Source organism: Thalassophryne amazonica, chromosome 8, assembly GCF_902500255.1.
Source record: "Thalassophryne amazonica chromosome 8, fThaAma1.1, whole genome shotgun sequence".
NCBI lineage: Eukaryota > Metazoa > Chordata > Actinopteri > Batrachoidiformes > Batrachoididae > Thalassophryne > Thalassophryne amazonica.
Genome location: NC_047110.1, coordinates 110935939 through 110950062, shown reverse-complemented (window position 1 = coordinate 110950062; position 14124 = coordinate 110935939). Strand labels below are relative to the sequence as shown.

At 40.3% G+C, this 14124-nt stretch overlaps 1 protein-coding gene across 1 annotated transcript in view; it reads left to right on the top strand.

The window, feature by feature from the left end:
- Window positions 1-14124, top strand: part of necab2 (N-terminal EF-hand calcium binding protein 2) — a 253736-nt gene that overhangs the window by 178213 nt on the left and 61399 nt on the right. Inside the window, 1 exon segment of the mRNA XM_034177269.1 lies at window positions 1888-1967. Coding sequence (XP_034033160.1) covers window positions 1888-1967 — 80 coding nt within the window.

Below are 14124 nucleotides of genomic sequence, written 5' to 3'. Positions count from 1 at the left end.
TGGACGACTCCTCCCACAAGGAGTGCTCACAGGCGAATGACGTCACCGACAGGCGTGGAAATCTCACGCATGCGCACGAGGGTTCAAGCATGTCTGACGTAAAAACATATGAATGAAATCCATATAGTTTTTGAAAAAAATAAAAAGGACCTATACTTTACGGACAGACCTCGTACGTAGGGGCAGTGTTGTTAATGTAACAAAGTAGAAATACTTCGTTACTGTACTTAAGTAGAATTTTGACGTATGTGTACTTTGTTATTTACATTTCTGGTGACTTTCACTTTTACTTCATTACATTTCCTCAATAAAATGTGTAGTTTTACTTCAATACATTTCCCTGAACCATCTTCATTACTCATTACTATAATATAAAAGTAGAATTAATTTGATTTGGCAATGCCTGTTTGCAGAGTCGAAAACAGCACTGCGCCGTACCAGGAAGAGACAGCCTCGTCAGCCGCAGCACAGGCGTCCGCACCCTGCAGCATCAGTGCCGTCTTTGACATAAAACAAGTTTAAAAGACAAAAAAAAAAGAAAAAAGTTGAATCTGCACCTCCGCTGAGGAAGAGGAGATTGGAGGGTGAAAAGGGGTCCATCTGCACTTTGGACTCCAAATGCGCACATGCCAGTACATGCACACATACACAGATCGGCTCCTTCTGGAATTAACACACACTTACAGACAAAACTGGCCAGCGGTGTGGCTGTGTCTAGTATAAATGGCCTTAATGGGCATTTGTTTTATTTAAAATTACCGCAGAGATGCGGTGCGTAAAAGCAGCGTTTTGGATTCAAGAGCTCAAAAAGTGCCACGTTTGGTTGCTTTGCAGTGGTTGGTGGTGATGACGCTTGCATTTTTTTTCCTTAAATTTGGCACAACCCAAAAGAAAAAAATGAATTCTATGTGATAATCCAACCATTGTGGTGCCCAGAGTTGCACTGTACTGCTGAAGTGGGAAAACAATAAAAAAGAAAGTTCCCTGGACAGGCGCTGCGTCTGATGCAGGGGACAGCATGGCCCACTGCCAGGAAACTTTGGAGCGAAGCTGTGCACTTGTTCAGTGGCAGGCATGTGCGCTCAGCGTGTGCTTAGTGGCCCATGCAATGTTACTTACACACATGGCTGAGTTCCACACGTGTGGGCAGAGTGCACTTGTGCCCCACACACACGCACACGCGGACATGCGTGTGAGGAAAACAGCACGCCAGTCTGCCATGCAGATATTTGGAGATCGGGCAGTCTGCAGTGCTTTTTATGGCTGTCTGACAGCAGTCTGTGTCATCCACCTGCTGTCTACATACGCTTTGGATGCCATTGTGCAGGTGTGGATGTGGTAATCTGGGTACATTCTGACAGAGCTGGCCACACCTCTTTTCCTCCCAACTACCTCAGATTATGGCAGTATTTGCCATGTCAGGCATGCTTCCAGCACATTCTTGCTATGTATGATGGGGGCCTAAGACTTTTACTCAAGTAATATTTCTAAAGGAGACTTTAACTTGTACCAAAGTAATTTTATGGTAAGATACTTGTACATTCACTCAGGAATCACTTTGCAGTACTTTGTACAACACTGCGTAGGTGCATCTGTTTCAGGTATTGAGATGAACCTCGTGCAAATTTGTGAACAAATTCAAGAACGGAGGATATGTTGCATGCAGTAGTTTTTAAAGTAAGTTAAAAACTGTTCAAGCTACCTTTAACTAGACATTTGCTTTCACAACAGAAAGTTAAATACTGAGGATACTATCTTACTTTTTAAAACTGAAAATGGCATTTGGATGAGTGAAGAAACATATTGAAGCCCAATAAGATCTCTGATTGCTGTAGATTAAATGTCTCAATATCTTTCTTGAGAATGTGTGTGTTTTGTTTCCTGCAGGTGCAGTGGAAGTGAGGAAAGAAGGTTTGGAGGCTCAAATCAACCGCTTGGCTGAATTAATTGGACGGCTGGAGAATAAGGTACAAAAAAAGTGTTAATTCATGCTAGAATGAAAAGTTCTCTCTTAAAAAAGTACAGTATCACAAATCCCGAGTATGGATCAGGAGACAAATATTTAATTTGGAGTCAAGTCAGTTCTGTCAGCATGCACCGGTGCAGCACTTCACTGCATCCACAATACCACAGAACCGCCTTGGGCCCGGCTGCAAATCATCCAAGCAGACAACCAGTCCAGTTCTGAGTGAAACCTATAAACCTAAAAATGAACTAGACACTCCGGCTTCTTAATGCTAATGAGCCAGACTGTGCAGAATGATGATGTTCAAAAGCTCACAACAAAGAGCATGAAAAAGAAATGACATCAAAGTCCAGAAGCAGAAGCTGCTGCTGTGGGATTTTCACACAGCGGTCTCTGGAGATTCAGAGCGGTGTCAGGAAAACAAAAGAAACAAAGACACAGCAGTCGTTCTGTGAGCGTCGTGTGGTTATGAGACGAGTCCAAACAGAATGTTCCAGACTCAAGATAGTACAAGTGAAAACAACCTTCCCAGTGCACAGTGACACTTTATTAGGTACACCTCTCTATATCTGACATCATATCTGCTGTGTTGCAGGGGCATAGCTAGAATTATTGGGGGGCGGGGTGCATGCTAGAATTGTGGTTAAGTTTTTTTTTTTTTACATTTTAAATCAAATGAAAGAAAAATATGCAAGAACTTTGGATACTTCTGGGCCATTTTCTATGATTTTATTTATTTAGTTATTTATTTTCCTGGATTGTCCTACGGTAACAGATTTACAGTGACAGCAAATCCTGGCCATATCTTAACTTACCATTAGGTTCAAGACCACCCCTGCACCATCTCCACCTAATGTGGAGCTGCGGCAGGAGGGGTATCCAACATAGAATTTGTGCCAAAATCAATATCTGAACTGCTGTGGCGAGGCCAAACGAAAAAGGGTATATATATATATATATATATATATATATATATATATATATATATATATATATATATATATATATATATATATATATATATATATATATATATATATATATAAAACATGATGATCGCTTCTTGTAGCATCAAACATGACCACAGACCCAAACAATGAATCAGCACTTCTGTCTTTGTGCGCTCTACCCACTGCTGGAAGCTCCTGTTTACTACAAAGTATGCAGCAGTGAAACAGTTGAGAGTAGAGGTGGGCGAATCGATCCTAATATCGATAATATCGATACAGACGCTGGTATTGATATTGAACGATCCTTGTGTAAAAAGATCGATACTCAAGAGAAGTGCACTGAAGGGAAGAAATTCCTTATTTTCTGTATTATTTTATTGTATTGTTCGACTTGAAAAACAGAATAAGTTTGAAACTGTTTACAGTATTTGTTGTGGTGTGTTAATTTTGTTGTATTGCAGTTTGTCAGCCCTCTACCTCAGGAGATTTTGTTTTAAGTTGTGTTGAGTGATATTTTTTTAAACAAAAATGTTGATTATGACAATAAAGTATTTTGTTGTCACATACAATGTTTGGAAAAATTGTATTCAAGGTCTTTTGGATCCTTTGGATCTATGATCTATCTATTTAATCCTTTGGATAAAAAATGAAAAAGTATCGGTATCGGTATCAATATCGGCGACACTGGGCCTGTATTTACTTGGTATCGGATCAAGACCAAAATTCCCAGTATCGCCCACCTCTAGTTGAGAGTAGCAGTGAAGCTCAACTCAATAGCAGTGTTGCCATGAGGCGGAGGTCTTATATAAATAAAGCAGTGCTGGCTTATGGTTTGTGATTTATAAATAAAATTAATAAGGATAAAATAGCTCCATTCATGTCAATTCTGTCATTTGAACAAAGTTAAAATATAACACAGATCTTAAACTTTAAATAATGCACTAATTCTGAAGTTTTGTAACAAACACAGACAGATGCGAAAGAGATTATGGGTAAATGAGCCTCCACTAACACTGATTGGTTGACTCATTCATTCTATGTAAAAACTAACACGTTAATGTGACGTGACATGTGTGTTGGTATTTAAATGTGCTTTTGTAAAATATGCCATTTTATTTATATGTAAAAAAAATAATAATAAGCCATTTGCAAAAGCCAACTAAGTCAAGTTGTGATTTGAAAACCGTCTGATGTAACCGGGGTCAAAATGCAGAGAACACTGCCATCTACTGGCGCCCAGATGCTCAGCCCCTTACCCATAATCCTTTGTGTACCAGGGTTTTTTTTTAAACAACAAAATCCACAACGACAATTGTAAATGAACATTATACAACCAAAATGTATACTTTTGTTTCTTTAGCTGCAGTAAGAGGCTGCAACAACTCTCAGGCGCTCAAAGAATGATAATTTATGGGATATCTCAAATTAGGGTGAATACTGCCATGAACACTAATGGCCAGTAGATGACAGTAGAGATCGTAGAGCTAACAAGAAAATACATTGGAAAAGCAACCTGAGCTTCTTCTGACATTTAAAACAAACACAATAACAAGTAACAATGTCTATAAACCCTATAGACATTGCGGGCTATAGTATAGTAGTAATAGTATAGTATAGTAGTATAGTAATTACATATATATAATATGTAATTACATTATAATTACATATTATAATGTAATTCATTATTATCAGGTTGTCCTAAAAGTTCCCTGAAAAGCCTTTAGTTAATTCAAAATGCTGCAGCTAGAGTACTAACGGGGACTAGAAGGAGAGAGCATATCTCACCCATATTGGCCTCTCTTCATTGGCTTCCTGTTAATTCTAGAATAGAATTTAAAATTATTCTTCTTACTTATAAGGTTTTGAATAATCAGGTCCCATTTTATCTTAGGGACCTCATAGTACCATATCACCCCAATAGAGCACTTCGCTCTCAGACTGCAGGCTTACTTGTAGTTCCTAGGGTTTGTAAGAGTAGAATGGGAGGCAGAGCCTTCAGCTTTCAGGCTCCTCTCCTGTGGAACCAGCTCCCAATTCAGATCAGGGAGACAGACACCCTCTCTACTTTTAAGATTAGGCTTAAAACTTTCCTTTTTGCTAAAGCTTATAGTTAGGGCTGGATCAGGTGACCCTGAACCATCCCTTAGTTATGCTGCTATAGACTTAGACTGCTGGGGGGTTCCCATGATGCACTGAGTGTTTCTTTCTCTTTTTGCTCTGTATGCACCACTCTGCATTTAATCATTAGTGATTGATTTCTGCTCCCCTCCACAGCATGTCTTTTTCCTGGTTCTCTCCCTCAGCCCCAGTCAGTCCCAGCAGAAGACTGCCCCTCCCTGAGCCTGGTTCTGCTGGAGGTTTCCTCCTGTTAAAAGGGAGTTTTTCCTTCCCACTGTTGCCAAGTGCTTGCTCACAGGGGGTCATTTTGACCGTTGGGGTTTTTCCGTAATTATTGTATGGCCTTGCCTTACAATATAAAGCGCCTTGGGGCAACTGTTTGTTGTGATTTGGCGCTATATAAATAAAATTGATTTGATTTGATTTGATGATTCAAGCGTGTTATGCAGCAGAGATGAGGCAGTGTTATGAGGCAGTGTTGCATAATCCAGAAGCAACATACAGTAGTGTGCAGAATAACAGTAGTGCTATGTGACTAAAAAGATTAATCCAGGTTTTGAGTATATTTCTTATTGTTACATGGGAAACAAGGTACCAGTAGATTCAGTAGATTCTCACAAATCCAACAAGACCAAGCATTCATGATATGCACACTCTTAAGGCTATGAAATTGGGCTATTAGTAAAAAAAAAGTAGAAAAGGGGGTGTTCTCAATAATAGTAGCATCTGCTGTTGACGCTACAAACTCAAAACTATTATGTTCAAACTGCTTTTTTAGCAATCCTGTGAATCACTAAATTAGTATTTAGTTGTATAACCACAGTTTTTCATGATTTCTTCACATCTGTGAGGCATTAATTTTGTTGGTTTGGAACCAAGATTTTGCTGGTTTATTAGTGTGCTTGGGGTCATTGTCTTGTTGAAACACCCATTTCAAGGGCATGTCCTCTTCAGCATAACGCAACATGACCTCTTCAAGTATTTTGACATATCCAAACTGATCCATGATACCTGGTATGCGATATATAGGCCCAACACCATAGTAGGAGAAACATGCCCATATCGTGATGCTTGCACCACCATGCTTCACTGTCTTCACTGTGAACTGTGGCTTGAATTCAGAGTTTGGGGGTCGTCTCACAAACTGTCTGCGGCCCTTGGACCCCAAAAGAACAGTTTTACTCTCATCAGTCCACAAAATATTCCTCCATTTCTCTTTAGGCCAGTTGATGTGTTCTTTGGCACATGTCTTTTATTTAACAGAAGGACTTTGCAGGGGATTCTTGCAAATAAATTAGCTTCAGACAGGCGTCTTCTAACTGTCACAGCACTTACCGGTAACTCCAGACTGTCTTTGATCATCCTTTAGCTGATCAATATTATTTCTGTAATTTATATTTGTAGCATGGCCCAAGCAGAGGGTCACCCCTTTGAGTCTGGTCTGCTTGAGGTTTCTTCCTCAGAGGGAGTTTTTCCTTATCACTGTTGCTCTGGGGGTTGGTAAGGTTAGATCTTACCTGTGTGATTTGGTGCTATATAAAGGAAATAAAAAAAATCAGTGGGTGAGCCTTTGCCATTCTGGTTATTCTTCTATCCTTTTTGATGGTTGTTTTCTGTTTTCTTCCATGCGTCTCTGGTTTTCTTTGTCCATTTTAAAGCATTGGAGATCATTTTAGATGAACAGTCTATAATGTTTTGCACCTATGTATAAGTTTTCCCCTCTCCAATCAACTTTTTAATCAAACTGCGCTGTTCTTCTGAACAATGTCTTGAACGTCCCATTTTCCTCAGGCTTTCAAAGAGAAAAGCATGTTCAACAGGTGCTAGATTCATCCTTAAAAAGGGGACACCTGATTCACACCTGTTTGTTCCACAAAATTGACAAACTCACTGACTGAATGCCACACTACTATTATTGTGAACACCCCCTTTTCTGCTTTTTTTTTTTTTACTAATAGCCCAATTTCATAGCCTTAAGAGTGTGCATATCATGAATGCTTGGTCTTGTTGGATTTGTGAGAATCTACTGAATCTACTGGTACCATGTTTCCCATGTAACAATAAGAAATATACTCCAAACCTGGATTAATCTTTTTAGTCACATAGCACTACTATTATTCTGAACACTACTGTAGATGTGCAGCAGTGCAGGAATAGAAATGGACATGTAAGAAATGATTCAGTGGACTTTCCCATTCTGAACCCACAAGTGTCACGTGGAACTTTGAATCTTTTGGAAGATATGAAAGTAGGAGTATGAGAGCTTCACTCAGATGAGTCGGAAAGTTAAAATCAGACCACTACAATGGTCTGATTTTATAGTGCATTCTGATCAGTGGTGGGCACAGTTCCGATAATCCGATAACCGATAATTATCGAAGATGATGTTGTCATTATCGGATTATCTTTTTAGATAACTTTAAAAACCATTATCAGACTAATTATCTTGCGATAAATTTTTTGTCCGATAATTTTTAGACTGATAACGTGGTAAATAAAACTTAAAATCAATGGTGTTGTCTGTGTGCAGCGGTTAAAGTGCAGCGTGATCAATGCAGTTCTCAGTGTTACTGAGATTTAGCACCGCGGCAACCTCTCTGAGGTTTTGCGGGATTTGAAACATCAATAGGGCGAATAGCCAACATTTATGTGTCAAGACAATATTGCGTGCACGTTTTACAATATAATAAAACGTGTGCACATTGCACAATATCATTAAACGTGCACACAACATCATAAAACATCATCAAATTAATGAGAGCACGACAATATTGTGTGAGAAATAGGTCATAAACATGATAAGATAAAACGTCATAAAATTCTCTCCACATGCAAAACATTTTGCGATGACACTTACAGGGCTCCGTAAAAATGCTTGTTTTTACAAATAAAAAAATGGAATATTTTAGAAAAACACATTTATATGTAAACACCAACACATGACACACATCACATTAATGTGTTGGTTTACATAATGAATGACTGAACCTTATCAGTGTTTAGCAGAGGCACATTTTACCCAGAATCCTTTGTGATCTGTCTGTGTTTGTTACAAAACCTCAGAATTAGTGCATTATTCAACATTAAAAGATATATGTTACATTTTAATTTTGTACAAATGACAGAATTGACATTAATGGGGTTATTCTATCTGTATTAATGTTATTTATAAATCAAAACCATAAGTCAGCATGGCTTTATTTTCCAAGACCTCCGCCTGACCGGCGCATTATGATTGGTGGAGAGCTGTGTTTTGTGGCTGCTCTCAGCTTGTGTCTATGCTGGAAGCTATGTAGTGAACAAGAGCTTCCAGCAGGGGGGCAAGATGTTCAAAGACAGAAGTGCGGGCTCATTGTTTTGGTCTGTTGTAGCTTTTGATGCTACCAGAAGTGATTGTGGTGTTAAAACTCAAATTCAGTTTATTAGTAGTTGCAAATGTACCAGAGACAATACTGGAATTTATCGGTTATCTGTAACTTCCGATATATTTTTGGGTGGTTTATGGTTTTATCTTTATCAAAGATAACTTTTCAGTTATCTGATTATCTGTTATTGAAGTTAATTTTTTGGTTATCTGTGCCCACCACTGATTCTGATTAATCCAGGCATCTGCAAATCGATCCTTTTATCAAGAATCCAGTCGACTCCAGTCCAGATCAGTCCGACTGGAAAACAGAAATCTGAAAAACAGTTCACAAGCTATTTTTGAAGATGACTGCTCAAAAAGAAAGAAATATTAAAATGATTTACAATGTAAATATGGCTTGATTTTTCTATATTCAATGTCCATTCTGTGCAATTTTATGAAAACATTATCCAGACAAAAATCCACATTTTAATAAAATATCTCCGTACAGTTTTCACAGCTCATATCCTGATTACATAATGCAGATCCATTTATCTACTGGGCTGAAATTACTTCCTTCACAGCAAAATAATTAATTGAGAGAATTATGAATGCATTCTTTAGTTCAGAATCCAAAAAGTAAATTCATATTTTTGAGATGTTTCAGCATTTAAAGATAAAAACAGCTGTGTTTAGAATTACCCCAAGACACACACACACACACACACACACACACACACACACACACACACACACACACACACACACACACACACACACACACACACACAAATGCTTATAAACATGAAAGGATTCTCAAACTTTTATTATGGAGTCTTTGCTACACTGTGAGCTCGCAAAGCAGCGAAGCGCGGTATCGTTAACACGGTGCAAAAAAAATTTACTCTCTGCTATATTTCTGCACCCAATAAAGCTGGAGGCATGATTGAAAGTTTATATTAATCAGCAAAATCTTTGTGATTGATTCATAACATGAACTATCACACGTGCAGAGTGGGCGACCCTCTCTTGACTTTCATCTTCAGAATATTTTCATGACATTTTTCCTGTTTCAGAAGAACAGACAGGTTTATTAAAGTTTGAGGATGGTGATTGATAACAGCCTGAGTTTACCTGCACAGGTCGTGTTATTAGTCCGGAGACGACCACACGGTGTCAGAGTGAGTCTGAGCCTATAATAAGTGTTTTGGTGTCTGCTGAGATTAAAACGGCATCCTGTGAAAACACGCTGGAAATCCTGCAAACCATCCTCAAAAGTGCAAAGAGTTTCGCTCTCACTCTCTTCTTCCACACAGTTTCCTGGAAATGCATTTGTTCTTTTTGTGTGAAAATATTTTTATCGCTCTCTGTTGGATGCAGACAAGAAAACAGTCTTTCTGCTCGCACATACAGCAGTTTGTATTCAGTGATAAACTAAGACGGGTCCGTCCACTTCCCTTCCGTGTCCGGGTTATGGTGGCAGCAAGCCAGGGAAGAGATCCTGAACACCCCTCATCTCTTGTTCCCCCTGGAAAACCCCAAGGTGATCCCAGGCCAGAGGGCAGGTGTCATCCCTCTGTTGGAAGAGTTTCAATAACCTCCAAACCTCCAAGGGGCTTCCAATCAAGCACCCGAGCTCCGTAAGCTGGCCACATTCAACACAAAGCAGCGGTGCCTGCAGAAAGCAAGTCCTGGATTCAGTTCCACAAATGCAGAGTTCACACCTGTGTTGTCTGCCTGAACGGTAGCATCCGCAACCCAAGAGAGTCCTGTAGTGGTACTACGAGACCTGACCTGACCCGAATGCCCCCTTCCTTTCTGTGTGTCTCCGCTGGCTTCCTCCCACCAGCAAAACATGCACATAAACTAAAATGCTCTTTGAGGAACTGGCTGCCCACTCCCCCTAGTGAATGGATCTTGTCTAACTGGACTAAATGTAAAGTGCACTGGAAATAAAAGGAATTCTTTTTCATCTACCTTCTATTTGATGATAGAGCTCATAACCCTCTTCCTAAAGTCCTCCAACCCTGTGTGACAAAATTCCTGCATTTATTTGGGATAAACGTGATGCAAATAACTGAAAGTTGCGTATCACAGATAATCATCTACATCGTAACAGATCCTATTCAATATATCACCAATTCACTACATAAGTCAACCCAAAGCAACTTCACAGTGGTAAAGTTACCCAGATGCAGACTTATCAAAGAGTTCTGGAAGTGTTAAAAAAAAAAAAGGGTGAGAAACGCAAACCATCTAGACATTACCCGAAATACATGAAACGGCTGTCACACACTATCAGTGTCTGTTCATATGTGCTACACGTGTGTTACTTCAGATCAATACACAAATGCACACAGTATCATTGTGTGTATCTTGTAACTGTAGTTTGAGCACGCTCAAAACTTGTGCAGCAGGATCTGTGCCTATTTCATCATGAGGCAGGTGTTAAATTTGTACATATGATCAGAATGCGAGTGCACACACACACACACACACATGCGCATGCGCGCACATGGAGGAACACACCCACATGCTACACATTTCCACTTGGTGACACAGACATTAGTAAGAGTGAAGGGGAAAGTTTACAAGACAGTAATGAGACCAACTATGTTGGACTGTCTCTAGACAGTGGCACTAACAAAAAGACAGGTGGCAGAGCTGAAGATGTTGAGATTCTCTTTGGGAGTGACAAAAATGGACAAGATTAGGAATGAACATATCAGAGGGACAGCTCAGGTGGGACGGTTTGGAGACAAAGTCAGAGAGACAAGATTGAGATGGTTTCGACGTGCAGAGGAGGGACCCAGGGTATATAGGGAGAAGGATGCTGAGGATGGAGCCTCCAGGCAGGAGGAGAAGAGGGAGGACAAAGAGGAGGTTTGTGGATGTGCTGAGAGAGGACATGCAGGTGGTTGGTGTGACAGAGGAAGATACAGAGGACAGGGTGAGATGGAAACAATTGATCTGCTGTGGCGACCCTAATGGGAACAGCAGGAGAAGAAGTAGAAGAAGAAGACATGCATGTATGTCACACCTGTCCATCGCCAGATGCTGCAGTTTGCTGTGGATCATGACATCATATCTCACTGTGCTGGCAGATTTTGCTTATGAACAAATATTTTGATAACTTCAGAGGTGGAGTCAGATGATGTACTGTTGAGACTCCAAACTCTAGTAGCTGAAAAGAAAAATAATATCTGTACACTCTGGAAGCAGTGAGGTCCATGTCCTTCTCTGCCATTTATGCACAATGGAGTCAAGGACACACTGAGTTTGTCTCTGCAGCAACTATGGGGACACCCACCATGACAACGCTGAAGGAGTTATAGGGTGCTGTGATTATTGAAACTACACAGTTTCTATAGTCTTCAACAATCAAACAGACTTGTACAATTAGTATTTACTTTTGTCTGTTGCTTCTCCAATCTCAGAAGGATTTTCATAAAAGGAAACTGATCCAATCTAGGCCTGTTTTCAACGTTACGTTCGGAATTTTTTTACGAGATCAACGTCTGGAAGAGGAACTTAAGCTTTTGATTGCTTATTAATGAAAATTTAAGTGCTGATTACCAGATATATATAATTCTGTATTTATTGGCGGCATGGTAGCTTAGTGGTTAGCATTGATTGCTCACAGCCAAAAGGTCGTGTAATCATTTCCTTCCCTTTCTGTGTGGAGTTTGCATGTTCTCCCCGAACTTGCTGATTTAGGGTCTGCTCCTTTCTCGGCATCAGCAGCATCAGCAGCATCTGGAGTTGGTCCCTCGGTGCTGTAGCTGCCCACTGCCCCTAGTGGTTGATTGTGTCTAACTGTAATTACAATGGTTAAATGCAGAGGACAAATTTCATTGTATGTATGTATGTATAATGACAATAAAGTCTGTTTTATTAATAAATTAGTTTTTACATTTTAATACCAATTTTTTGGTGTTATACACCAAATTTTAGCTTTTCTATTAACTACGTGTGCTTGTACTGCTAAAGTGTTTTAAGTTTTTGCAACAACTATTCATTAATCTGGTACTCTTTTATTTTCGATTGTATGCTTTTGGGGTTTTTGTATGGACCACAATGGAAATAAGTGTTTTCACTCTATTGTTATCCTTGCATTGTTTGGTGTGCATACTTCAATGTGCCTTCTGGCAAATTGTACTTGAAATGTTGTGTTTCCTTTTTTAAGTCCTTCTGTTTGTTACTGGCACCACTATAGACTGGTGCCAGTAATTCTGAGCACAGTTGTATATGTACACTCAACAAAAATATAAACGCAACACTTTTGGTTTTGCTCCCATTTTGTATGAGATGAACTCAAAGATCTAAAACTTTTTCCACATACACAATATCACCATTTCCCTCAAATATTGTTCACAAACCAGTCTAAATCTGTGATAGTGAGCACTTCTCCTTTGCTGAGATAATCCATCCCACCTCACAGGTGTGCCATATCAAGATGCTGATTAGACACCATGATTAGTGCACAGGTGTGCCTTAGACTGCCCACAATAAAAGGCCATTCTGAAAGGTGCAGTTTTGTTTTATTGGGTGGGATACCAGTCAGTATCTGGTGTGACCACCATTTGCCTCATGCAGTGCAACACATCTCCTTCACATAGAGTTGATCAGGTTGTCAATTGTGGCCTGTGGAATGTTGGTCCACTCCTCTTCAATGGCTGTGCGAAGTTGCTGGATATTGGCAGGAACTGGTACACGCTGTCGTATACGCCGGTCCAGAGCATCCCAAACATGCTCAGTGGGTGACATGTCCGGTGAGTATGCCGGCCATGCAAGAACTGGGACATTTTCAGCTTCCAAGAATTGTGTACAGATCCTTGCAACATGGGGCCGTGCATTATCCTGCTGCAACATGAGGTGATGTTCTTGGATGTATGGCACAACAATGGGCCTCAGGATCTCATCACGGTATCTCTGTGCATTCAAAATGCCATCAATAAAATGCACCTGTGTTCTTCGTCCATAACAGACGCCTGCCCATACCATAACCCCACCGCCACCATGGGCCACTCGATCCACAACATTGACATCAGAAAACCCACACGACGGGATTCATCCGTGAAGAGAACACCTCTCCAACGTGCCAAACGCCAGCGAATGTGAGCATTTGCCCACTCAAGTCGGTTACGACGACGAACTGGAGTCAGGTCGAGACCCCGATGAGGACGACGAGCATGCAGATGAGCTTCCCTGAGACAGTTTCTGACAGTTTGTGCAGAAATTCTTTGGTTATGCAAACCGATTGTTTCAGCAGCTGTCCGAGTGGCTGGTCTCAGACGATCTTGGAGGTGAATATGCTGGATGTGGAGGTCCTGGGCTGGTGTGGTTACACGTGGTCTGCGGTTGTGAGGCTGGTTGGATGTACTGCCAAATTCTCTGAAACGCCTTTGGAGATGGCTTATGGTAGAGAAATGAACATTCAATACACGAGCAACAGCTCTGGTTGACATTCCTGCTGTCAGCATGCCAATTGCATGCTCCCTCAAATCTTGCGACATCTGTGGCATTGTGCTGTGTGATAAAACTGCACCTTTCAGAGTGGCCTTTTATTGTGGACAGTCTAAGGCACACCTGTGCACTAATCATGGTGTCTAATCAGCATCTTGGTATGGCACACCTGTGAGGTGGGATGGATTATCTCAGCAAAGGAGAAGTGCTCACTATCACAGATTTAGACTGGTTTGTGAACAATATTTGAGGGAAATGGTGATATTGTGTATGTGGAA